General features: G+C 63.7%; 1 protein-coding gene across 1 annotated transcript in view; it reads left to right on the top strand.

Annotated features, from left to right (window-relative positions):
- The window catches only part of ANO1 (anoctamin 1), a 128850-nt gene that overhangs the window by 87119 nt on the left and 19846 nt on the right, over positions 1 to 21885 (top strand). Inside the window, 6 exon segments of the mRNA XM_079104997.1 lie at positions 2409 to 2473; positions 3207 to 3341; positions 7117 to 7277; positions 16827 to 16913; positions 19260 to 19357; positions 21118 to 21195. Coding sequence (XP_078961123.1) covers positions 2409 to 2473; positions 3207 to 3341; positions 7117 to 7277; positions 16827 to 16913; positions 19260 to 19357; positions 21118 to 21195 — 624 coding nt within the window.

Below are 21885 nucleotides of genomic sequence, written 5' to 3'. Positions count from 1 at the left end.
GCCGGCCACTCTCCCTCCCCAGAGCCCAGCTCCCGCGTGCCACCCCCCCCCCCCCCCGGCACAGGGAAGCAGAGCCTGGTCGCCTGCGCAGCCCGTCCTAGGGTGTGTCACAGGCTTGCCACTGTGTGCACCAGGCCTCGCCTGAGCCCCTCGGTTCCCGCAGGTCTGGGAGGAGGAGCTGCGCCCCTCATCCTTCAGTATGACGGACAGGCCTCCCACTGCCTCAGCTCAGCCGAGCTGACGCGCCACGTCAGAGCCAGCTCCCGGCAGCCTGGTGGGTAGGGACGCTGCGTGTCCCCGCTCCTCCTGATAGCCACGGGTTCACCGCCAGCCAGTGATCAGCCGCACTAGTGTTCTTCGGGACCTAGAATCTGAGAGCACTCTGTTCGTCCCCTGACAGGACTTATTGTCTAGAGAAAAATCCAGGGTGTGCACAGCAGGCCTCCCCGGAGCTGCTAAAATGGCCTCAGCCAGGCCGTTGTCCTCCCTGCTGCTCAGGCGTGCGCACCGACTGGACGGAGTGCGCCTGGTTCCCCTGCGGGCGCTTCTCAGGCAGCAGAGCCCCGGGTGCGGGGGAGGGATCCCCAGGAAGCCAGCTCCCTGATCTGAGGGCCACTCACCTATTTTTAATTCTCAAAGACTTGCTTGAAAAAAATCTTTGTCATCAGCTCTGGACCCTCTGGGTCAGCAGCCAAGAGGTCTTAGCTTGAGATGCCACAGCCACAGCCACCAATTGGCTGGCTGACCGACACTTACTGCCTCACAGTTCTGGAGGCCAGAGGTCCAAGGCCAGGGTGCTGCCCCTCGGTTCCCCGTGGGGACTCCCTCTTCCTGGCCTGCAGACAGCCAGCCCTCTGACCTCTCCTTCCCCGGGTAGCAAAAGACCTCTGGTGTCTGCCCCTCTTATGGTCAGGGCACTAGTTCCAGCATTGGGGCTGTGTCCTTGTGACCTCACTTAACCCAGATGACCTCCAGAAGGTCTCAGCTCCAAGTGCCGTCTCCAGGGGGTCCGCGTCCATACATTCACCCATGGTAGAGGGCCTGGGTGGTGTTTCCACGTCTCTAGGGCAGAATCTGGGTAGGACAGCCCCTCTGCCCCAGCTTTTAAATTTAAACGTCAGGGGAAGAGGGCAGATGCCAAGTGGCAACAAGAGTCATGCTAGGGGACTTACAGGGAGTCCCCAGCCCCGCCTTCCTACCTGGTACGGGCAGGGAAGAGGTGACTGGAAGCTGGTGGTCCCAGCCCATCTGGGAGGGCTCCAAGGCTCCTGGGAAGCCCCCATACCTCGCCCAGACTGGATGCCTCTCGCTGCCCGTGGTGGCCCCCGAGGACACCTGGGCCTCCCTTTCCTTCCTCTGGTCCGATCATTCTTTTCTGATGGTGAATCTGGCCCTCACCAACCCCACTGGCCCTGCTCAAAGTGGCTATGGGGTACAGAGACTCCCCTCCTGCCAGCTGGGTAATGCTGGGCACCGTGCCAGGCCTCTGGCTTCTGGGCCACAGGTGAGGCCCGCAGCTCTGGGCACATTTTGGGTTTCAGAACCTGCCCTTCACGTCTGGTTGGGCAGGGGCGCCAGGTGTCTTCTGCCCACTCATCAGTCAGGGCCTTGGTAGGACATGGGCCCCAGCAAGGAGCCCAACACAACAGGCCATGTCAGCTCGGTCTCACGCCCCAGTTCCTGCCTTCCAGGGACCGTGAGAAGTCACCAAGTCTTCAGAGGGCCCCTCAGCTAGCAGCTGTGACCTTGGACTCTCCATCTGGGAGGTGGCTTGGCCTAGGGAACAGACCCTGAGCGGAGAAGAGGGCCAGCCATGCGCCCTGTGGCTGGCGGGTGCAGCCTGCCAGCCGGGCTGGGTGAAGGTGGGACCGCTAGCCGCCCACACGCTGGGCGTTTGCTGTTGCCAGCTTGCCAGTGTTCACACGAGGCCTCCAATCCTCCAAGCTCATTACCGTCCCTGCCCTGAGCCTGGGGGGGAGCAGGCGTGTCGATTTCATTTATTGCGTTTAAAATGGTTAATCGAGGGCCCATCTCGGGAGACAGACCTCGAGCTATTTTTGCAACCCGTGAGATTTTTTTTTTTTTTTTTTAATTTGCCATTGATATTTCTTTGCTCGAAACCCTGGTGGTTTTACGCCTTTTATAGAGTGGTTTGGGGCGTGCGCGGGGGAACAGGTGAACCTGCTTGGAGAGGCCTCACGATGGATCAGTTCCGCAGCAGATGGCAAGGTCGTGGGATTCCAGAGCTGCCCAGGGCACCTTCCCAGCCTGCCTCACCCAGGCAGGCCTCGCTCCAGGAGTGCTCACGGCGGGGGCGAGGAGCCTGTGGGCCCAGGCCAGCTCCCGCCCGGGTGGGGAGGGCGGCTGGGGCGCCACCCTCACCTGCCCCTCCCCACTTCTCCCTCCAGCTTCTGTACGAGGAGTGGGCGAGCTATGGGGTCTTCTATAAGTACCAGCCCATCGACCTGGTCAGGTAAGCAGCTCAGGCGGGCCTGGCCTCTCGGGCAGGGGCTGCGGGAAGCCATACCTGGCTGGATGTCAGTCCGTGAAGTCCCTGTGCCACTCAGCCACTCTGAACATTCAGTTACCTGGGAACCTGTTGGAACTTGAAGGGCTGCCTAGGAGGCGCTGGACCCACCCGGCCAGCGCTGGTGGAAGCAGCATCTATCTTTGCTGGAGGATGGGCGTCCTGCGTCACATCCTCTCAGCTGCCTCCACCACCCTGCTGGGCCCAGCGGGTCTGGGCTGGGGCTTCCTGCATTCCTCAACATGTGTAAGACTGTCCCCATGAGGCATTAAGGAGGGTCCCACCAGCTTGGGCAGCGTGTCCCATTGGGACTTCATCAGAGTGTGGCCTGTGGAAACCGATTCAAGCCACCAAGGGGCCCACAGGTGACAGGTGTGGCTGGTCTTCTCACCTCCGGGCCCAGGTCCATCCAGTGCTCATGGCTCTGGGAACATACAGGTGTGCCCGTTGGCATGGGCCCGCACACCCCACATACCCCGAATGCACCTTCCCAGGACACGGGAGAGGCAGGTGATGCTGAGCAAGAGTAGAGAGCACTCGACCAGGTGTCCTGAGCCTGGTGCCGCTTCCTGGACAAGAGAAGTGGCCCCGTCAGAGCCTTCCGTGCGGAGGGGGACGGGCCTGCCTTCTGGGCGGCGTGGATTGAGAACGGGCTTGTCTTTGGTCTGCATTGGTGCAGGAAGTACTTTGGGGAGAAGATCGGCCTGTACTTCGCCTGGCTGGGCGCGTACACCCAGATGCTCATCCCCGCCTCCGTCGTGGGCGTCATCGTCTTCCTCTATGGCTGCGCCACGGTGGACGAGAACATCCCCAGGTAGGCGCAGCCCCTCCTGCCCAGGAGCTGAGTCCAGTAGGAGGCTGGTCTTCACACAGCCGCCCCTGCTCGGTCCCCAGGAACCCTCGGGGGAGCCCGGCGGTCGCCCTCTGCAGGCGAGCGGCGTAGCGTGCGGCCCCCTCCTGGACACCCTGCTGAACGGCCTGTAAAGTCAACGCCAGGCCTATTTTCCTGCTTTGAAACACTTGTTTGTTCCTTTTAATTTGGGGCCATCATACAGCAAGAAAGTCCCCTCCTCGTACCATCAGGAAGCAATTCAGATCACCTGCCACCTCAAGTGGCGCCTTCTGTCATCCCCAGGACCCTGGGGATTTTGCAGGAGCCACACCCACAGCACACGCAGGTCTCTGCGTGTAGATCCCACGTGCCTCCCTGTGGTCGCCAAGGACCATGCCAGACCCTGGGAGCGCTGAGGGGGTGGCCGGGACCCCAGAGGCAGCCAGCCTGGCGCAGGGGTGCCATCGCCCCCACGGCACCCCCTCTCCTCCTCTGCATCCGCCCAGGTTGGCTAAAGCCAGCCCGAGCTCGGTGGTGGTGTGTCCGGGTGCGAGTTGTGGGGGCGCCATGCTGAGGGGTCTCTGTGCTCGGGGCCTTCTGTGTGCAGTCCCTCCGCCAGGGGCTGAGGCCCGCCCTGGGAGTCCGAGCTGCCCTGGTCTCTTGGGAGCCTGTGGTCTCAGCAAAGTCCCAATGTCAGCTGGTGGTTTTCCCAGTGACTCTGCCAGCTTCCTCTAAAACAGCCGTGTTTGGAGAGTCACCCGTAGTTCCGGTCAGTGAAGAGCCAACGAGTCTTCCGGCTCGTGAAGAGGCTAGTTCTCAGAAGCCCAGATAGGCCGTATCCGGTTGGGTTTAAATGATGTTTTCATCCATGAATAACACCTAAAATATTCCACCCGCCCAGAACCAAAGCTCTTTGGGGCTCTGGCCCAGTGCCCTCCAGGGCTGTCCTGATCCTGGGCAGGGGGAAGCTTGTCCTTTCTTTTCGAGAATGACATGAGGCCCCTGCATTGTTTGGCCATGGTGACCATCTCCAAAGCCCAGACGTGGGGATGGAGGCTGGCCTCGGGCTACAGGAGCTCAGAGCCCCAGGGAAGTGGCAGCAGGGAGGGTGGGGAGTCTCCCAGAGGCCCTGGAGCAGGCCAGGTGAGTCTCCGTCTCCTTCCTTCCTGCCTGCGGGGCGGAGACTGCCAGCTGGGTGTGGACTGCCCAGGAAAGGGTCCAAGATCCCCCTGACCGTGCCAGCTGGGCCGCCATCACCAGGTCAGGAACTCAGTGACTCGGGCATTGGCAAGCAGGGCCCAGGCCTGTCCCCACCCCAGCTTCAGCTGGGGCTCTGCGCGGAAGGGGAGGTGTGTGGCCTGGCTGGCAACCCCCTGGCTGTCTGCCGGGAGCCCTTCCCTCCCCACCTCCCTAAGGAACCCCTCGACCTCTGACCTCCCTGCTCCTTTGTTTTGGCTGAGCTCAGGACCAGCAGGAACAGGCTTTGTGTCTGGTTGGTGGCATTTGCAGGGAGCTGAGGCTGGTGGGGAGGAGACAAGCCTAGGCAGGCAGGACCCTCCCTGACCAGGCCCACCCCTCAGTCTGGATAGTCACTGTGGCCCTGGGTCAGTGAAGACCGTGGGGGCACCTTCCACCCACCTGTTCCCTGGGACAGGGGCTCAGGTCAGGCACAGCTGGAGATGCCTGCTCCCGGCATCCCCTCTGCCTCCCTGGAGAGGCCCCGGAAGAGGGGAAGCTTAGTAAGGGGCAAGAGGTATACCCCGTGAGGCGGGCCCCTGGCTCTGCAGCTCCCAGGCACCGGGCCACTCTCGTGGCAGTGACGTTAGGTGAGGTACAGCTGACACGCCAGCCCTGACGCAGAGGCCCTTGCACCGTGGTTGCTTTGTCCTCCCGATGGCCCACCAACATGTGTGCTGGTTATTTTCAGCACCCCATGTCACAGCTGGGGACCCTGGGGCACAAGGAGGTCGAGCCACCTGCCCAAGGCCACTGGGATCAGAGATGCAAATCCAGAGTGGCCTGCTCGGAGCACATGGCATCCACTTGCCTGTGTGTCGGCTCCTCCTGCCTAGCCCCACACACACGCATGCACACATGCATGCACACGCACTCTTCCCAGAGGCTGCGGGCATCTGCCCTGCGTCCCTCCTCCACCCTCCCACCTCTGTGTCCAGCAGTGCCTGGCATAGACAGTGCATCACGGGCCGTTTTCAATGACTGTCAGTGACTGCAACTGAACAGAAGTGAGCCAGATGCCCCCTGCCTGGCACAGGGAGGTCCCCAGAACAGGTGGCAGAAGTTTGCAGCAGCTGCCATGGGCAGGCGAGTCTGTGCCCAAGTCCATGTGTCTCCAGAAACCTGAAAAAGTGAAACAGCAGAAAACACCCACGTGGGCTCTGTCCCAGGTAACCGCCTCACCTCTGGGGATGGGGGCTCCAGCGCAGGCGTCTAGTCATAGATCAGGGTCTAGGCCAAGTTCAAGGAAGGAGGGGGCAGGGCAGGCCACAGCTGGAAGGGCCCTATTCTTGCCCCCTCCTGATTTTCCAGAAAGAAACCTGAATCTGAAGCTAAATGGCTTGACCAGGGTTCAGAATATAGGACTGTGGAGCAAAGACCCAGCCTAGGGGCCTGACCTCGGCAGGGAGTCCCACCCCGCATGGCCCCTGAGAAGACTTTGAAAATTCAGAGACCAGAGCTCAACTCCACTGTGCTGTGTGGCCTGAGGAAGTTATTACCCCTCTCTGGGCTCCTTTCCCATCTGTGATTCTGTAATTTCCAATTCTGATTTCAGCTGGGTGGACATTACACACAGGCCAGTGACGAGGGTCCTGCTCACCAGCTAGTGGCCTCTCAGTATCAGTGGACTAGGAAAGAGTCTGGGTGCTGGCCCCTGTCCTCTGCATGTAGCTGCTGGCTGTGCCCCTCCATGCCTGTCTGCTCAGCAGAACAGCCTGCACTGACCAGGACCCGCCGCCCCAGGAGGACCCCTTTGCTAACCAGGCAGCTGGTGGATGTGTTCCTTCCAACCCAGCCTTGCGGAGAGCAGTGCTGGGGTGCCCTCCCTCCACCTCCTAGGTGTCGGGGACAGGACTCAGAAAGCACTTCGCAGCCTGCTTTCCAGGGGTAGGACCAGGGCACTACCCCGCACAGCTATTTCCGCTTCCTTTTCACTTTTGAGACAGGATCTTGCTAAGTTACCCAGGCTGACCTTGAACTTGGTCCTCCTGCCTCAGCCTCCCCAGTGACTGGGTTTCCAGGGATGGCCACTGTGCCCAGCCACCCTGGCTCTCTTTCCAGGGCCTTGCCTTGGGAACGCCTGGCTTCCATTCACAACAGAATTGCTGAAGGTGCCCGTGACCAGGAGAGGCTGGCCAGGACTCTGGACTTCCAGAGGTGGCTTCAGTGCAGGCCACTGCCCGAGGGTCACCCAGAGGGGGACATCCTGGTGCCCCTCCTGCCCGAGCAAGTCGGGGTGGGTCCTCATCCAGGGCCAGTAACAGAGTCTCAGGACCCCTTGCAGAATGAGACGTGGGACCCTTGTTCAGAATTCCTTGGGGATTTTAGGATGGTAAAGGCAGGGGCCCTGCCGACTGGTTCAGCTGGTAGCGTGGACCCCACACTACGAAACTGGCCCTGGGTGGCAGGGAGGGACCGGGGCATGGCTGCCCCCGGCTGATGCACTTCACAGTGTCCACCACTCTGCTCGGCCCCGAGGTGTCGTCCGAGCGTCCAGGGACTCAAGGCTGCTCTCTTGCAGCATGGAGATGTGCGACCAGAGACACAACATCACCATGTGCCCGCTCTGCGACCGGACCTGCAGCTACTGGAGGATGAGCTCCGCCTGCGCCACGGCCCGCGCCAGCCACCTCTTCGACAACCCGGCCACCGTCTTCTTCTCCGTCTTCATGGCCCTCTGGGGTAGGTGGGGCCACAGGGCAGCCACAGTGCCACCGGGGGCCCCTCCGCTTCCGTCTGCCTGTGGTCTTGGGGCGTCGGCAGGCAGGGTTGCCAGGAGTGCACCAGGTCTGCTCTGCCAGAGGAGCAGGCTCTGTTCTGACCCGCAGGGAGCCCCTCGGAATGCGGGGGCTGTTCTGACCTGCAGGGAGCCCCTCGGAATGTGGGGGCTGTTCTGACCCATCGGGAGCCCCTCAGAAGGCCCCGGGGCCGTTCTGATCCCTCGGAAGGCCCCATGGGGCACATCGCACTGAGACACCCTGGAGCCAGGGCTGCTGGCCCAGGAGGGGTGCTGTGAGGCTGGTGAGGGCTGGCAGGGGCTGGCAGCATCCCTGTCTGATGCCCACGGCTGCCCCGTCGGGGTGGCGGACCTGGCCAGCTGGATGTTTGCTCTCCTTGGATCCTCAGGGCCTCCCTGCAGGCCCTGTAGTCTTCCCGCGCCATCTTACAGAAAGGGAGCTGAGGCCCCGAGAGGGGCGTGAGCTTTCTGGGGTCACTCAGCTCCCAAGCAGCCAAGAGGGGAGTTGACCTACCTTCCAAAGCCTGAGCCCTAACCACGGGACTGCACTGCCACCAGAGGCCAAACAGAGTCCTCCTCCCGGCGAGGCCTGGTCCCAGGCCCGCCTGCCTCTTGGCCCCCCTGCCTCTTGGCCCCCCTTGTGGGGTAGGAGGCTGGCTCCGCACACCTCCTTGGTCAGCAGGGGTGCCCGTCGTTCCCTCCTCTGCAGACAGGACTCGTGGCCGCCTCGTCAGCTGGCTGTCGGATTTGTATGGCAGGCAGCCGGACCCCACACTGGTCGCTGGGGACCATCATCATCTCTAACAGGACGTGGGGTCGAGCACAGGGAAGAGGGTCAGGAGCCCTCCGGAGAGAAGTCAGGAGAACTTCCCAGAGGAGACGTGAGGCCCTCGCGCTGAGCTCTGAGGATGTGGCGGGCCACGTTGTGGCCACGGGGCCACGTGTAGGAACAGACGTCTTAGCGTTCCTGTTGCTGTGACCAAAAGCCCTGACCAGCCGTGGAGGGGGTTGACTGGGCTCCGGCGTCAGAGACGGCTCTGCAGCCTGATCTCCTCAGTGCAGCCGTCAGCTGCGTCACCAGCCAGTGCTGCTGCCCCCTGGGGTCCCTGGGCCTGCATGGCTGCTGGGCCGACACCCTCTGGTGGCACACGGGCCACCCTCCTAGTGCTGGCTGCCCAGGTCACTAGGTCACTCAGGGCCTCCTTTCCTGGCCAGCCAGGTGGCCAGGTGCTTTATGTCCCTCTCGGGACTCTGGCACCTCACCACCTCGTCCCTGCCTTCGTTCCACCTCTCACGGCCCCGGAGACCCCGACTGTCCCACCAGTTCCCGCGTTCCTGCGCGGAGCTCTGGCAGCATCCAGCCCAGGTGCCTGGTGGGGCCCGGCCATGAGGCCCTGCAATGGAGCGGGGCACCTAGGTCTTCCCAAGGGCCCTGCAGGGCCCCCAGCTAAGGCTCCCGAAGGGCCCTGGAAGCCAGACTAGGGGCCCTCCCCTCCCCAGGTTCTGCGCCCTCCTGGCTCTGCCTTGGGACTGGGGAAGAAGTGGCTGATCGCTGGGCCTGGGCTGGAACCCTGGTGAAGGCTGCTACGCCAGCCTGCAGACTCGTCCACTTCCACGGACTCTGCAGCCACCGTCGGGTGGTTTCCGGGTGTGTGGCTCTGGGTCTCCTGTGGCTGTGTCTGGTTGGTCCTCTCCTTCTCCTGCCAGCGCCGCCCACCCTGCGCGGGGAGGGAGGGCCGCAGGAGCTGGGTGAAGGACAGAACCTCGGGCTGTGAGTGTCTCCACTTTGTGCGCCTTTGCTACGAGCACGGGGGCTGGGCTCCGGAGCCCAGGGCGCTGCCGCATCCCGGCGGTTGCAAGGTCGCCTTCCACTCCTGGCGCATCGCCTCCCGCCACCTGCAGGAAGAACCGCCGGACACACACGGGCAGCTGCGCCCTGCAGCGCTGCGCCCGGCACGGCCTTCTCCTCAGGGCCCCTCCTGCGTGGTCAGCCCCCGAGGGACACAGGCCATGGCTGCATCTGAGAGGCAGGGATTAGTTAAGCTGTGCTTGGAGAGAGGCCTGGAGAGTGCGGTCCTCCATGCTGGGCTCAGCCACACCCCGAGCCCCCAGCCTGCGGGTCCTGGCTGCAGGACCAGGCCCACAGCCCTGCTGCTCGTTTGAGCAGAGGGTCTGGCTGAGCCTTTAAAACCCAGTCGTCACCTTGGTTCCCAGACGGGGTGCTCCAGGCTTCTGCTGGGCTCCCCACCAGACAAGAGCCTCAGGCCAGAAAGGGCAGGAGAGGAGGCGCCTGCACAGCACCGAGGTCCGCGCCCTGCAGGACCTTCTCACGGCTGCCCCGCCCTGAGAACCAGGCTCAGGGACCCTCCAAGCACAGACGCCTGACCTCGCCTGCCCAGCCCGATCCAAACCGACACCAGTCCCCCGATCGCCCTGACATTCCCGGCTTCCGTGCAGGATCTGTGGGGACGGTGGGGGTTCCTCCTCTGAGGTCGGGAACTTCGGCCGGAGCTGGCATCCCTCCCAGTACACAAGGCGAGTGGCAGAGGTCCGGTGGACCTCTCGGGTCCTGGCTTCTGGCGCTTGGCTGGGAGTCTGCCTCCAGACCATGCCACGGCAGCCATGGGCTGCGGCCAGGCTCCGCCACGGGGCCCCAGTCACCAACTAGGGACAGGCAGGTGCAGGGAAGAGCGCAGCCTTGGGGATCGCCACTGTCCCTCTCAGCGGGCCAGAGGCTGCGTTCCCCAGGCGAGGCTCACGCGAAGTTCAGCCCTCGAGAGCACCCTTCGGTGGGGGCGGCGGGGCCCTGCAGAGGGGCTTATCCCAGGAGCAGTCCAGCCGAGGCCGGGCGTCCTACTGGTCATTGCGATTGGGGATCAGTCTTAGAAATGCAGAGTGGATTGCCCCGGTCACTAAGCCCAGTGTGTGCGCTGGCATTGGGCCACAGGATCCTCACCCTTTGCATTCCACAGCGGACGCCTCGTCCCCATTTCCCGAGACGAGACAGTGAGGCCCGCTGGCAGGGTCAGGAACCACCCATGTGCCCCAAGGCTTTAGGAACCAACAATTCTGTATCCCCTTCACCCTCCGCTCCTCACCACCAGACCTCCTGGGCCCCCAGCAGTGGTCAGACCCCTCCTTGGCCTACCTCCTCTGGGCCCATGCAGGCCAGGACACTCCTGGCTGGACACCAGCCTCCCGTGCCCCTGCTCCAGCTGGAAGGGTCAGCCATGGTGGGCTCAGCTGCGTGGCCACCAGCCCAGTGGTTTAGGACAGACCCATCTCCGACTCACTGCAGAGCAGAGTAGCTGGTACGGTCAGGCCGGCAGAGGCTCCGAGCCCAGCTCTGTCACCTGCCAGCCATGTGGGCAGTGGGAGGCAGACTCCCGTACGTGCATCTGCCGCATCTTGGAGGAACCCCAGGAAGCTGTGCTGGGAGGACGTGCATGCCTGGCCCCCATGCCGTGGGCGGTCTGTCCAGGGTTTTGCGGAGTGCTGTACCGGGATCCCCAGGAGCTTGCTAGAGGGCAGATTCCAGGGCTGGGGATGCAGCTCAGAGGCAGAGCAAAGCTCATAGCATCCATGAGGCCCTGAGTTCAACCCAGCACCAAAAAATGCAGATTCCTGGGCACTGTGCCTGACCTGTTGAGTCTGCACTCTGGCCCTGGAGGCTGCCTGCTGAGCAGGCTCTGCAGGTTGCCTGGTGGCCCGCCGGTGCCTGGAGGTGCCATCTGCCCGTGGCTCCGTCCTCCCTCCCTCCCACTCCTCCCTCTGTCCAGATCTGCTTCCTTCCACTGCAGCCGCTTCCTCCCTTGGGCACCTACCACTCCCTGTTCATAAGGAGAGGAAGCAGGTGCCCCGCACAGGTCGTGGGAACAGCCGAGTGACTTGCAGGCACGTGATGTCCTCAGCACTGAGTCTGGCCTGTGCCTGCTGCTGGTCGTCCATGCTGTCACCGGTACAGGTGGGAACTGGTTCAAGGAACCTGGACTCGCTGCCGTGGCTGGACACAGGGGCTCAAGATGGACCCTCCCCTTGTGCTGGGGAGTTGGGGCCGTCATCTCAGTGAAGAGCCCCTGCTCAGGGGGCCGAGCCCTCCCTAGTGGTTGGACGAGATGAGTGGCTCTGGACCCCAACATCCTGGTTCCTGAGCCCCAGATGCCTGACCCCTGGCCGCTGCCCGCCCCCCAGTGCTGAGCAACGGGCATGAGTGACCTCAAATCTATGTCTGAAACAGCTTCCTGTCCGTCTCTCCACCGAACTGCTGCTCCTCCTTCACGGAGCCCCGGGGAGTGGCCCACGTGCCAGGTCCCGCGCGAGCACTTCTGCACAGGCTCCCAGGGACCCCACAGCAGCCCCGGCAGGTTCTTTTCCTCTGATGGGATGCTGAGGCACGGAATGGTTTAAGTGACTTGCTCAAGGTCACACAGCTAACGGATCAATCACAGATCTATGGCCTGGCCCATCAGGATCCAAAGTCCAGGCGAGTGCCCTGGCCACACCTCTCCATCCAAACATTCTCCAAGTCCCCATGAGGTGTCCTCTGGAGGAGCAGATGTGACCCTGGGCCTGGGTGTCCCGGGCAGTAAGGCTGCCCAGCCAGCCAGGACCCTCAGGGACGAGATCACATTCATTAAATCCGTCGCGCATTGGAATGAGGCTGGCCTGCCCAGCGCGCTGCTCTTTACTGAGCACCGGCCCCTTTTTTCTCTCAAAGACAGTAGCCAGGAGGAGCCCGGTGCTCCTGGGTTCGGCTGACCCTGGCCTCCCCAGCCCCTCTGCTGATGTGGGGAGATCCAGTGCCAGTCCAGCGGGCAGGGTCCCATTCACAGAAGCAGCCACCAGAGAGGCCAGACCACTCCCAGGAAGCAGGCCGCCCCAGAGCAGGAGCTCATTCCATCCAGACGCAAGCCGCAGGGCAGAGCCTGGGAGCTGCGCCCCCTGCCCGCCCGCAGGCGAGAAACCAGCTGGGCCCTGGGCCCTGCAATCAGCAGAGAGCTCGGGGCCTGAACCCTCCCTCTGTCAGCCATCCTGGCCTGGCGGGGCCCATCTCCCCCGGCTTCTCCCGGCTCCTACCCTCCAGCTGGTCTGGCTGCTACTCACACAGCTAGAGAGCCCCAGACCTGTTCCTGCTGGCCGTGCTGCCCATGGGAAGCGGGATCCCTGGGCAGCATCAGTCCCTCCGGAACCGCGCTGGCAGCTTGGCCTGCGCGTCCTGTGGAGCCAGGCTTCCCCGGAGCCGACCATTCCCGCCGGCTTGTGTGACGTTTCAGAGCCCTCAATAAGATGTCGCTTTAGGCAGCTCTGAGCCCCGTTTAGCTCTTCGCTCGGATCATTGCAGCAATAATAGTGGGTCCGAGCTGCTTGTCAGCTGCGTGCAGAACAGAGGGGGTGCTGTGAGTCCAGCCCAGCTGCTGGAGACGGGAGCAAGACGATCTCTGAATGAAGCGTCAGGAAGATACGGCCCTCCCCTCCCGGCTGCACCTGAGACAGGTGCAGGCGGGGCCCTCACCGGGAGCTGCAGGGACTAAAAGGCCAGTGGCAGGTCAGGCTGGAAGTTCTGGGGATGAAGATGGGCACTGGTGAGTCCATGCAGAAGCAGAGGCCAGCTCCCCCTTGTTCCACGGCTCGGTGCAGGACAAGAGTTCTGCCTCTGCAGCTCCCGGGACACCCTGCCTGCCCTCAGCCCCCGAAGGCGGAGTCTGCGCTGACGCGCGAGGCCCTGACTGGTGCAGAGGCGCAGAGCATCACGCTCCGCTGGCAGTCTGCGGGCCCCAAGCCCAGGACCCACGCGGGGCCCAGCAGGGCGGGTGAGGCCCATCCCCTGGCGCAGAGATGGCCCCTTCTCACTGTGTCCTCAGCCTGTGTTGGGGCGCTCACCACCCGTGAGGGCCACCCAGAGGCTCGGCCTCCCGCAGCACCACATGGGCTGAGGACCTGGACACAGGGACGTGGGGAACGGGACGTGCGAGAGTCTGTTGGGAGACCCCGTGTGCGGTGTTGCTGTCAGCTCAGACCCGCGGCTCCCACCACAGACACCTCCTCAGTCCTGGGGACCGAGAGGCCAGGACCCGGTGGGGGGACTCGCTTTCTGGTCAGGGCCACTTCCCGGCCTTCAGACCGCCGCCCTCCCTCAGTGACCTCACGGGGCAGCTGGAAAGAGACAGCAGCCGCTCCCTGGTGTCTCTCCAATGGGGGCTCCAGTTCACCTGTGGGTGGGACGCCAGCCCCTGGCCCAGGCCAATCTTGACATCGCAAGACCTGGCACCAGGCGTCCGCCCTTCACGAACGCATCCCTGAGCCCTTGGAGCCTCGGCGTGTGGGTCTCTGAGATGCAGCACGTGATCATCCTTGAGGGAATGGGATTGGGGTGGGGGGCGGTGGCAGGCGCTGCAGGCCTTGGTGTGCCTGGCACCTCCAGGCAGCGACCAGGCCCCAGGCGGGCCGGCTGCGGGAGCCCCGGCCAGCGCGTCCTGGCTTCCCTCCACCTCCGGGAAGCCCAGGGAGGAGGTTGTCCAGCTGCTTGTGCTGGGCAGCCTCAGGCCTCCCCATGGCAGCCACGCCCAGCTCCAGAGCAGCTCGGTGCCACGGAGCCAGGTGAGGGGACCCGCAGTCTGTGGCCTAGCCGAGAGAGTCAGATCAAGGCTCAGCTCCAGCCACGGAAGCCAGCACCTCAGGTTTTCAAATAAGCAGAAAATGCCAAATGTTGTATCAGACGTCTTTACCTTTGTAAACCTGGTTGAGTGAGACAAAGCGTGTCTGTGTGTCACCTCCACCCACAGCCACCAGGTTGTGTTCTAGGCTCCAGTCTTGGAAAACTAGAGACCTCCAGGAGAGGGCCTTGTGTCCTAAGACAATGAATCGTACAATTTCTAGGGCAGGAATCCTGGGTTCAGTACCTAGTTCTGTGACCTTGGGCAAGTTCCTTAACCTCTCTGTTCCTCTGTTTTCCCATTCATAAAGTGACATGCTTTAATGCTGTAAAAACTGAACTTATAATCAGGGCCATGATTGCTGTTTCCTGTCCATCCGGAGTGGTGGTTCTGTGTCCACCCTGGAGCTAATGGGACACGGTTGGAATCCCGCTCTGGCTGGCCATGGGCACAGCACGTGCCCTCTGGGTCTCAGCGCTAAAATTTGCTTGCGAGTGGGAGCTGCTGTTCCTCCTGCAGATGGAGCTTGAGGAGAGGTTAGCCGATGCCCTAAAGTGCTGTCCTGAAGCTGGACAGGTCACACGGTGGGGGCAGACAGGCCAGCTCCTGCACAAGCCCCTGGGGCCAGGCTCAGTCCTGCAGAGTGGCCTCTTAGTCCCGCAGAGTGGTCTCTGTGCTCAGACAGCTCGCGGCCTGCAGGGCACACTGCTGCAGAGAGGCAGCTCCCCAGAGGCCGTTGCGTGTGGGGAGACGGAGGCTGGCCCCACCTTGTCCCCGCCTTGGTCCCCATGCCAGAGCCACCTTGTTGGCCAAGGGGCGTGGTGACGAGCAGAAATGACCAGGTCTTCTTGGTCGCCTGGCGCACAGGCCTGGCCGCGCGTGGCCCCGGGGCCGACCCGGGTTTTCTTGGTCGCCTGGCGCACAGGCCTGGCCGCTGTGTGGCCCCTGGGCTGGCCGGGTTGCTTCTGTGTTCTCGAGGGCCCAGGGGGTCTGGGTGCATTCTGGGTGGTCACTGTCCTGGGCGCGGAGGTGGCTTTCGTCACTGTGTGGTCACCTCCCATGGAGAGAATTGGAAGTCCCCTCTGCAGCCCTATTGTCACCGGCTGGTCACCAGGCCCAACCCGGCTCCACCTGGCTCTGCCCCTGCAGCTCCCTGAGCCAGGCGGTGACGTTTCTGTGCCGGCTGTTCCTACCCCTGCCCGCTTGGTCCGGCCCTGTAGCTGAAGACGATGGGATTCGTCCCCATGGCTGAACGTGCCATCCGCTCGCGGTCAGCGACACCCCGCTGCCTGGACGGGGCTCGGGTGCCTGGTGCAGGCGGGGGATGCCCCTGACCCACCTCTTTCCTTGGGAGGAGGCCGCTGCAGCATCAGGCGGCCCAGCTTCTGTTGGGGACCCTGGAGCCACCCTGCACGGCGGCTGTTCCAACCTCGCGTTCCCGCCACGGGGAACCAGAGTCCCCGGCCTCCAGCTCTCCCGGGCCTCGTCCTTTGAGGACAAACACATGCAGACCCCAGGGCACGTTCTCGTCCTGGATGGGGCGAGCTCCCCGCAGACTGACCTCTCCACCCTGGCTGTCTCCAGAGGATGTGGCCTCCCCTCGGGGACCCTCTGAATTCGCACTGGAGCCCCGGGTCCCACATCTCACTGGATCCCTGCCCTGGTCCCACCACTTCTCAGAGAGGCGTCCGACCCTCCGAGCCCCCGGCCGCTGTCCGTGCGCTGACTGTTGGACCGTGCCTGGCACGCGGGCGAGACTCCTGGGCTCTAGCTCTGTGTCCGCCCCGTGCTCACTGGTCCCTGGGCCTCTGTGTTTCCCTCGGTGGGGAGTACCCTGACCCGTGATCCTGCCCTCCGTGGGGAGTACCATGACCCCGTGATCCAGGCTCTTGCGTGCCCTTCAGTCACTCATTCCCGTGAGCACTGTGACTGTCCGTGTGTGCCAGGCATCGGTAGGTGCTGCAGACACAGGAATGGGCCCCTCTCCTGCCCCAAGGGCCAGAAGTTCCACAGCATGTGGCTGACAGGGGTGGTAACAGAAGGTGGCAGCACAAGAGCAGGACAGGGTCCGCATGGGGAGGGGCCTGTATTAGTCGGTTTTTCATACTACAGTGGAGTGCCTGAGGCCAGGTGACTTTAGAAAGCAAAGAGGTTCATTCTAGCTGAGGTTCTGGAGGCCCAAGGTCAAGGGCTATGCCTGGCAATGTCCTGTTGATGGCAGCCCCAAGGTGGTGCTCAGCCTCATGTGGTGAGAGACAGGGCACACTGTGTCAGTCTGTCTGGCCTCTCCCACTCAGAGGCCTCTTGGGCCTCCACTGATGGCCTCCCTGACCCTAACCACCTCCAGAGGCCCCGCCTCGAAACACTTGTTGGATCAAGTTCCTGCCCACTTAACACCGCGCGGTGGGGGTGAAATTTCAACCAGTGCTGCCTCAGGGACCCTGCAGCCAGGCCCAGACCTCGCAGGTCCCATGAGGAGCTGCCTGTTGTCTTATTTCTGACCTTGAGGGGGATTCTGGTGGCTCCCTAGAGGTGACGTGCCTGAACCTCTTGGCCTGTTGGGAGTACGAAGCAGGACGTGGCGGCCACAAGACTCCCCGCCTGGAGACCCCCACCCGTGAGCCAGGGTCCCCGAAGTCAGGGGAATGGAGTGTTGAGGGCAAGGACTGAGGCCAGCTGCCCGCCTTGGCTGCCAGCAGACCCGGCCAGGGCTGGACGATGCCCGGCTCGCGGGTCCCAACGGTGGATGCCCGGGACGTCCTTGCCTGGTGCTCTCGGGCTGCTGCGGGGACGTGCCCTCGCCGGGTCGCGAGGCCCTGACCGCTGTCCTCCCTCCCGCAGCGGCTACCTTCATGGAGTACTGGAAGCGGAAGCAGATGCGGCTCAACTACCGCTGGGACCTCACGGGCTTCGAGGAGGAGGAGGTCAGTGGCTGGGCCGAGCCCGGCACTGCAGGGCCCTATGGCCAGGGCGGCCGCTCTGCGTGTGCCAGAGCACCTCTGCTCCCCATGCCCACACACACGCCGCCCACCAGCGTGCCTCGGGCGCACGGCCAGGCTGGCCGCTGACCTCTCGCCATCTGAGGGCTGGAGGGCGTGGGCAGCGTCCCGCCCATGGTCCCCAGGGGCCCCCGCCGCCCGCGGAAGCCAGCTCGCCCGCCTGCAGCCAGGCGTGGCTGAGAAACGGGACCCACCCCGAGCCGGCAGAAGGGAGAGCGGTGCGGAGCATCGTCCTGCTCCGAGGGGTGGCCTGGCGGTGGCCAGCGGCCGTGGCATGCCCCGTGAGCACTGACTGGGCGTCCTGAGTGCCCTGCAGGGCTGGTTCCTGCAGTTGGCACAGAGCGGACGACCCACGCTCAGGTTTACACGCCGTGCCGCCTGGTCTCACAGAACACTGCCTGGCGCTCCCTGGCCTCCCACACGCCCTCTGCATTTCTCCCCAGCTGCCCCTCCTAGGCTGGCCTCCATCGGAGGAGCCAGCACGCGCTCTGCCGGCAGTTGGTAACAGACCAGAGTGTGCCGGGCTGCTCGGCGTCCATTTGACGGAGGCAAACCCCACTGTGTGACTGGGCATGATGCTGTCCTGGGCATGATGCTGTCCATCTCTGTGCCCCAGGGTCCGTGACACACAGACGTTGAGGGGTGGTCCTCGCTTGATAGGGTGTGGGAGGGTCTCTGTGGATCAGTGACCCAGCCTGCTCAGAGTAGGCCCAGCACACAGCAGGTGCCTCATTAGTGCTCACCCAGCTGGCTACAGCCGGCACACCAGCACCCTCCCGCTGGCAGTCCAGCCCTCTTCCCAGCGGGTCCACCATCCCGTTCCACAAGTCCCAGCCGGGGTTTGCACTGCCTGGCCGGCAGGAGGTGCCCTCTGGGCAGAGCCAGGACAGCCCCAGCCCCCCACTGTCCCTGGGTGGGTCCACGCTTGCTGCTGTCCCAGGGAGCTTCAGATAGAATGCCGGGCAGTGAACCTTCTTCAGAGGTCAGCTAGAATGTCCTTTTGGCGTCCCTGTGGCTGGGAGAAAACTGGAGGGCGGGGGCCGTCCCTTCGCTCACCCCCGGAGGACCTACCCATGACCTCCTGGTGCCGACATCTTGGGACCTTGATTCCAGGGTGGGTGACCCCGTGCCACTGGGCACGTGGCCGTAAGGTGGCTTCGGCCTGGTGACCGTGCCCCAGGCTGCCCAGGCCAGCGGGAAGGCAGCAGTCTCAGGTGCAGGGCCATCCACAGTCCAGAGCCAGGGCTGGGGCCCACCCAGCGGGAGGGCGGGTCCAGGGTGCGGCTTTCGTGCTTCCTGGCTGTGTCGAGGGATCGGTCTGGCACTAACTTAGGGAATTCGCAAAAACAGAGCCACGAAGTTAGCAGTCCACAGGTCGTCCGGAAGTACCGAGGACTTAACAGTTCCCAGGCCCCTGCCCCCCAGTCCACCCATGTCCATCACCTTCACTCGGACTTTTAAAAGAAGTTGTCTTTAGCCGGACATATTGGCCTACTCCGTAATCCCAGCGCGTGGGAGGCGTGAGGAGGAGATCGTGAGTTCAAAGCCAGCCTCGGCCACTTGACAAGGCCCTAGAAACGCAGTGAGACCCTGTCTCTAAATCCAATAAGAAGGACGGGGCGTGTGGCCCAGAGGTTAAGTGTCCCTGGGTTCAGTCCCTGGTAGGAGATTGTCTTTAAGAGGACGCGTCCGTTTCCGACAAACACCCTGGAGTATGAGACCTTTCTGTTTTTGTTTCCACTTGTCTGGTTCCCTGAAGGAAGCCGTCAAGGTTTGGGACTTTTTGTCAGTCTCTGTCCCCCTCTAGACTGTCTCCCGGGAGAGGGACCCTTCGCCACCCGCCGTCTCTGCCTGCGGCTCTCACTCTTGCGCCTGGCCTGGGTCTCTGCTTCCTCCCTCGCCTCACCTGTTCTCCATTCCAGTGCCTCTGCTGACCTGCCCGGGCTCCCGGGCACCGGGCCTCTGGCCTGCCCACGCTGCTGGTACTTACTGCGTCTCTTCTGTCCCCGCAGCTCCTCTGTAGGATGTTCTGGGGCCAGTTCGTGGCTGGGTGCTCGCTGCAGCCTGGCACAGCCTTAGCACCGTCCAGGATCCTGTGGCCTTCCCACGGGACCGGGGTGCCTACAAGGGGAGCGTCCTGGGCCTCCGCCCAGGCCGGATCGCAGGGACTTCTGAATTGGAGATGTTGCTAGCAGCCCACCGTGAACTGGCCCCAGCGCCCGAGCAGATCCACCGACTGCTGCCCGCGTGTCACAGGCCTCTGGGCCGGGCACAGCCTGCAGCACCTCTGTCTCCTTACAGGATCATCCCAGAGCTGAGTATGAAGCCAGGGTCTTGGAGAAGACGCTGAGGAAAGAGTCCAAGAGCAAGGAGGTACGGGGCCACTGCAGCTCTTCCGCACGTCCACCTAGTATAGAGTGCGGCTCCAGGCTCCATGGCCTGTGAGGCGGCTCCTGACTGCCGTCCTGGGTGGCAGCAGCTACAGACGGGGTGGAACATGGGCCTGGCCGGGCTCCAGAGAAAGGTTACTTAGGAGCAGACGGGCCAGACTCAGACGAGGTCTACAGTTTGTCCAGCCCTGCTGTGGAGCTGACGTCCTATGTGTCCAGAGGGTGACCTCAAACTTCAGCAGAGGCTGCAGTGCAGGAGCAGGGGGCTGCCAGGCCTTCCGCAGCACCACCGTCAACCCTGCTCAACCTGCGCCCTGTGGATGGAAGAGGGAGCGTTGTGGGCCAGGCCCCCGAGCATGTGGCCAGGCCCCTGCTCCCCGCGGGCCGTGGGGCCAGCAGAGCCGTCCTGAGATGCGCTTCAGGCCCTGTCTCTGAGTGCCCTTCTCGTGCCCACACCTCTCATCGGATCGGCCCCTGGTGTGGCAGCCCAGGCTCACAGTGTCTCGGCCAAGTCGAGTGACGGGTCCACTCGGCGTAGGACTCGCTCGAGGCCTTGTCCGCCTCCCCAAGGTGGCGGCACTGGCAGTGGCTCTGGAGGGATGAGGGACAGGCCATGCTCTTCTGAGCACCAGGCCTTCCCGTCACAGGGTGCTCTCTGCCCCCGGGACCATCAGGACAGATATGCACGTTTTGTTCTTGTCATCTCGTGTACGTGGAATTTGCTGGCGAGTGGCTGGGCTCAGCGCGGCCAGCGTCCCATCTGGGCACTGGAGTGGGTGCTCCAGGTGGCCCCTCAGCCCCCGCCCAGGCCCCAGCTCCTGCAACACAGTGCAGGGGGTGCCGCCAGGAAGGGAGGTGTGCCTCCCTGACCACCCCAGGGCCTGGGCAGGGCTGCGGGCACCAAGCAATCACAGGGGCAGGAGTGTCGCCCGAGTGAAGATGGGTCACAGGCCATAACAGGCCGACCGTGTGTTCCTGCGCGGCCCCGCCTGCCTCCCAGGGGCCTTCAGGGCGATCCCTGGCTGCCAGCCTGGGTCAGGATGTCTCTGGAGTCGGCGCGCAGCCTGAGACCCTGGCCCGCAGCATCTAGCGACGCTTGGCAGAGTGAGCGTGACGGTGCTTCTGTCGCTCCTGAGGGAGAGGCTGTGCCCTGGCCGGTGGGAAGTCCAGGCCCTCGGCCGCAGCCCTGGGTGGGGCAGCCGTCCGAAGGCGCGTCTTGCCCGGGGCATGCGCGTCTTGCCCGGGGCATGGTTTTCGCCCAAGCTTGCGTGGCGGTGCCGCAGAGGTATCTGCACGCCCTCCGGCCTCGGGGCGGCCAGGCCCTGCTCCCTGGGCTGCACCTTTTATGCGCTCTGATCCGTGGGGCTCCCAGCGTCTCTGCTTTATGGCTTTGACTCCCCCAGATGTGGCTCTAAGTTAATCAGAAAGCATCGCCCAAGTGATTGGCACCTTCCCTTGGGCTGCGGGGCGTGGCCTCAGCAGCTGGCAGGCCCACTGGGCCCGTGCAGGGCCTGGGCTCAGCAGGTGTGCCAGAGTCTTCCGGAAGCTTCGAGCTCCGCTGCCCCGGCCTTTCTTGCAGCCTTGCCTGTAGAGTGGGCTCTGCGCCTCTTCTGTTTGAAACGCCCAGAGCCCCAGTGGCCTCGACAGAGGGCCAGCTGCTGCCTAGGCCCGTCGGTCCGGACTGGGCCAGCGGCCCCTCGACCTGCCCAGCAGCACAGCTCTCTTTTCCCCACCCGCCCTCAGAAGCGCCGGCATGTTCCGGAGGAATCACCAAACAAATGGAAGCAGAGGGTTAAGACGGCCATGGCGGGGGTGATGCTGGTACTTTCCTTTTTGGGGCCACATGAGTCTTGACTGTTTGCAGGCAATCTGCCAGCGCGTCTGTCCTCTGCCACGGCTTGCGTCCACATCTGCTGCCTCCCGCCCGCCCCTGCTGCATCACTGCATGGCTGTGGCAGTCTGTGCGTGCGGTCACTCTGGCTTCACGTAGGGCTCCTAGCAAGCGCTGGCCAGGGTCCTCAACAAGTGGCCCAGCCACCATGTCCGTGCCCGTGCCCTGTGGCCTGTGTGTCTTCCTGTTCAGAGCCCATCTGACACAGCCTGGGTACTGACCAGCTTCTCCCCGAGGTTCCTCCAGCCACGCCAACCTGGGCCCCAATGGCCTCTTCAGGCCGCGTGTCCCTGCGTCCACGTTGCCAGGTGGCAGTCTGCATTTCCATCAGGGACGCCAGCAGCCTGTTTCAACTTGCTGCCCAGGGGCAGTTGCCATTATGGCCCAGTGGCAAATGGCCGAGTACCTCAGATCCCGCAGCCCTTAAGGGCAGCCTCACAGGGGAAGGAGGGTCCCCGAGAGCAGCCGTCCCTGGGGTCTTCCCGGAGCCCTTGGAAGCCCCTGGGTGGACGTGCACAGCTTGGCGGGCGCAGGCCCCACGGCGTCCTTGCGCCCTGGACGGCACTGCTGTGGCCTCTTCTGAGGCTCTGCAAGGCTCTCCTGTGGGAGTTGTCCACCCG

Source organism: Sciurus vulgaris, assembly GCF_902686455.1.
Source record: "Sciurus vulgaris genome assembly, chromosome: 11".
NCBI classification, from domain to species: Eukaryota; Metazoa; Chordata; class Mammalia; order Rodentia; family Sciuridae; genus Sciurus; species Sciurus vulgaris.
Note: the sequence above shows the minus strand (reverse complement) of the source record. Positions and strands in the feature narration are given on the sequence as shown.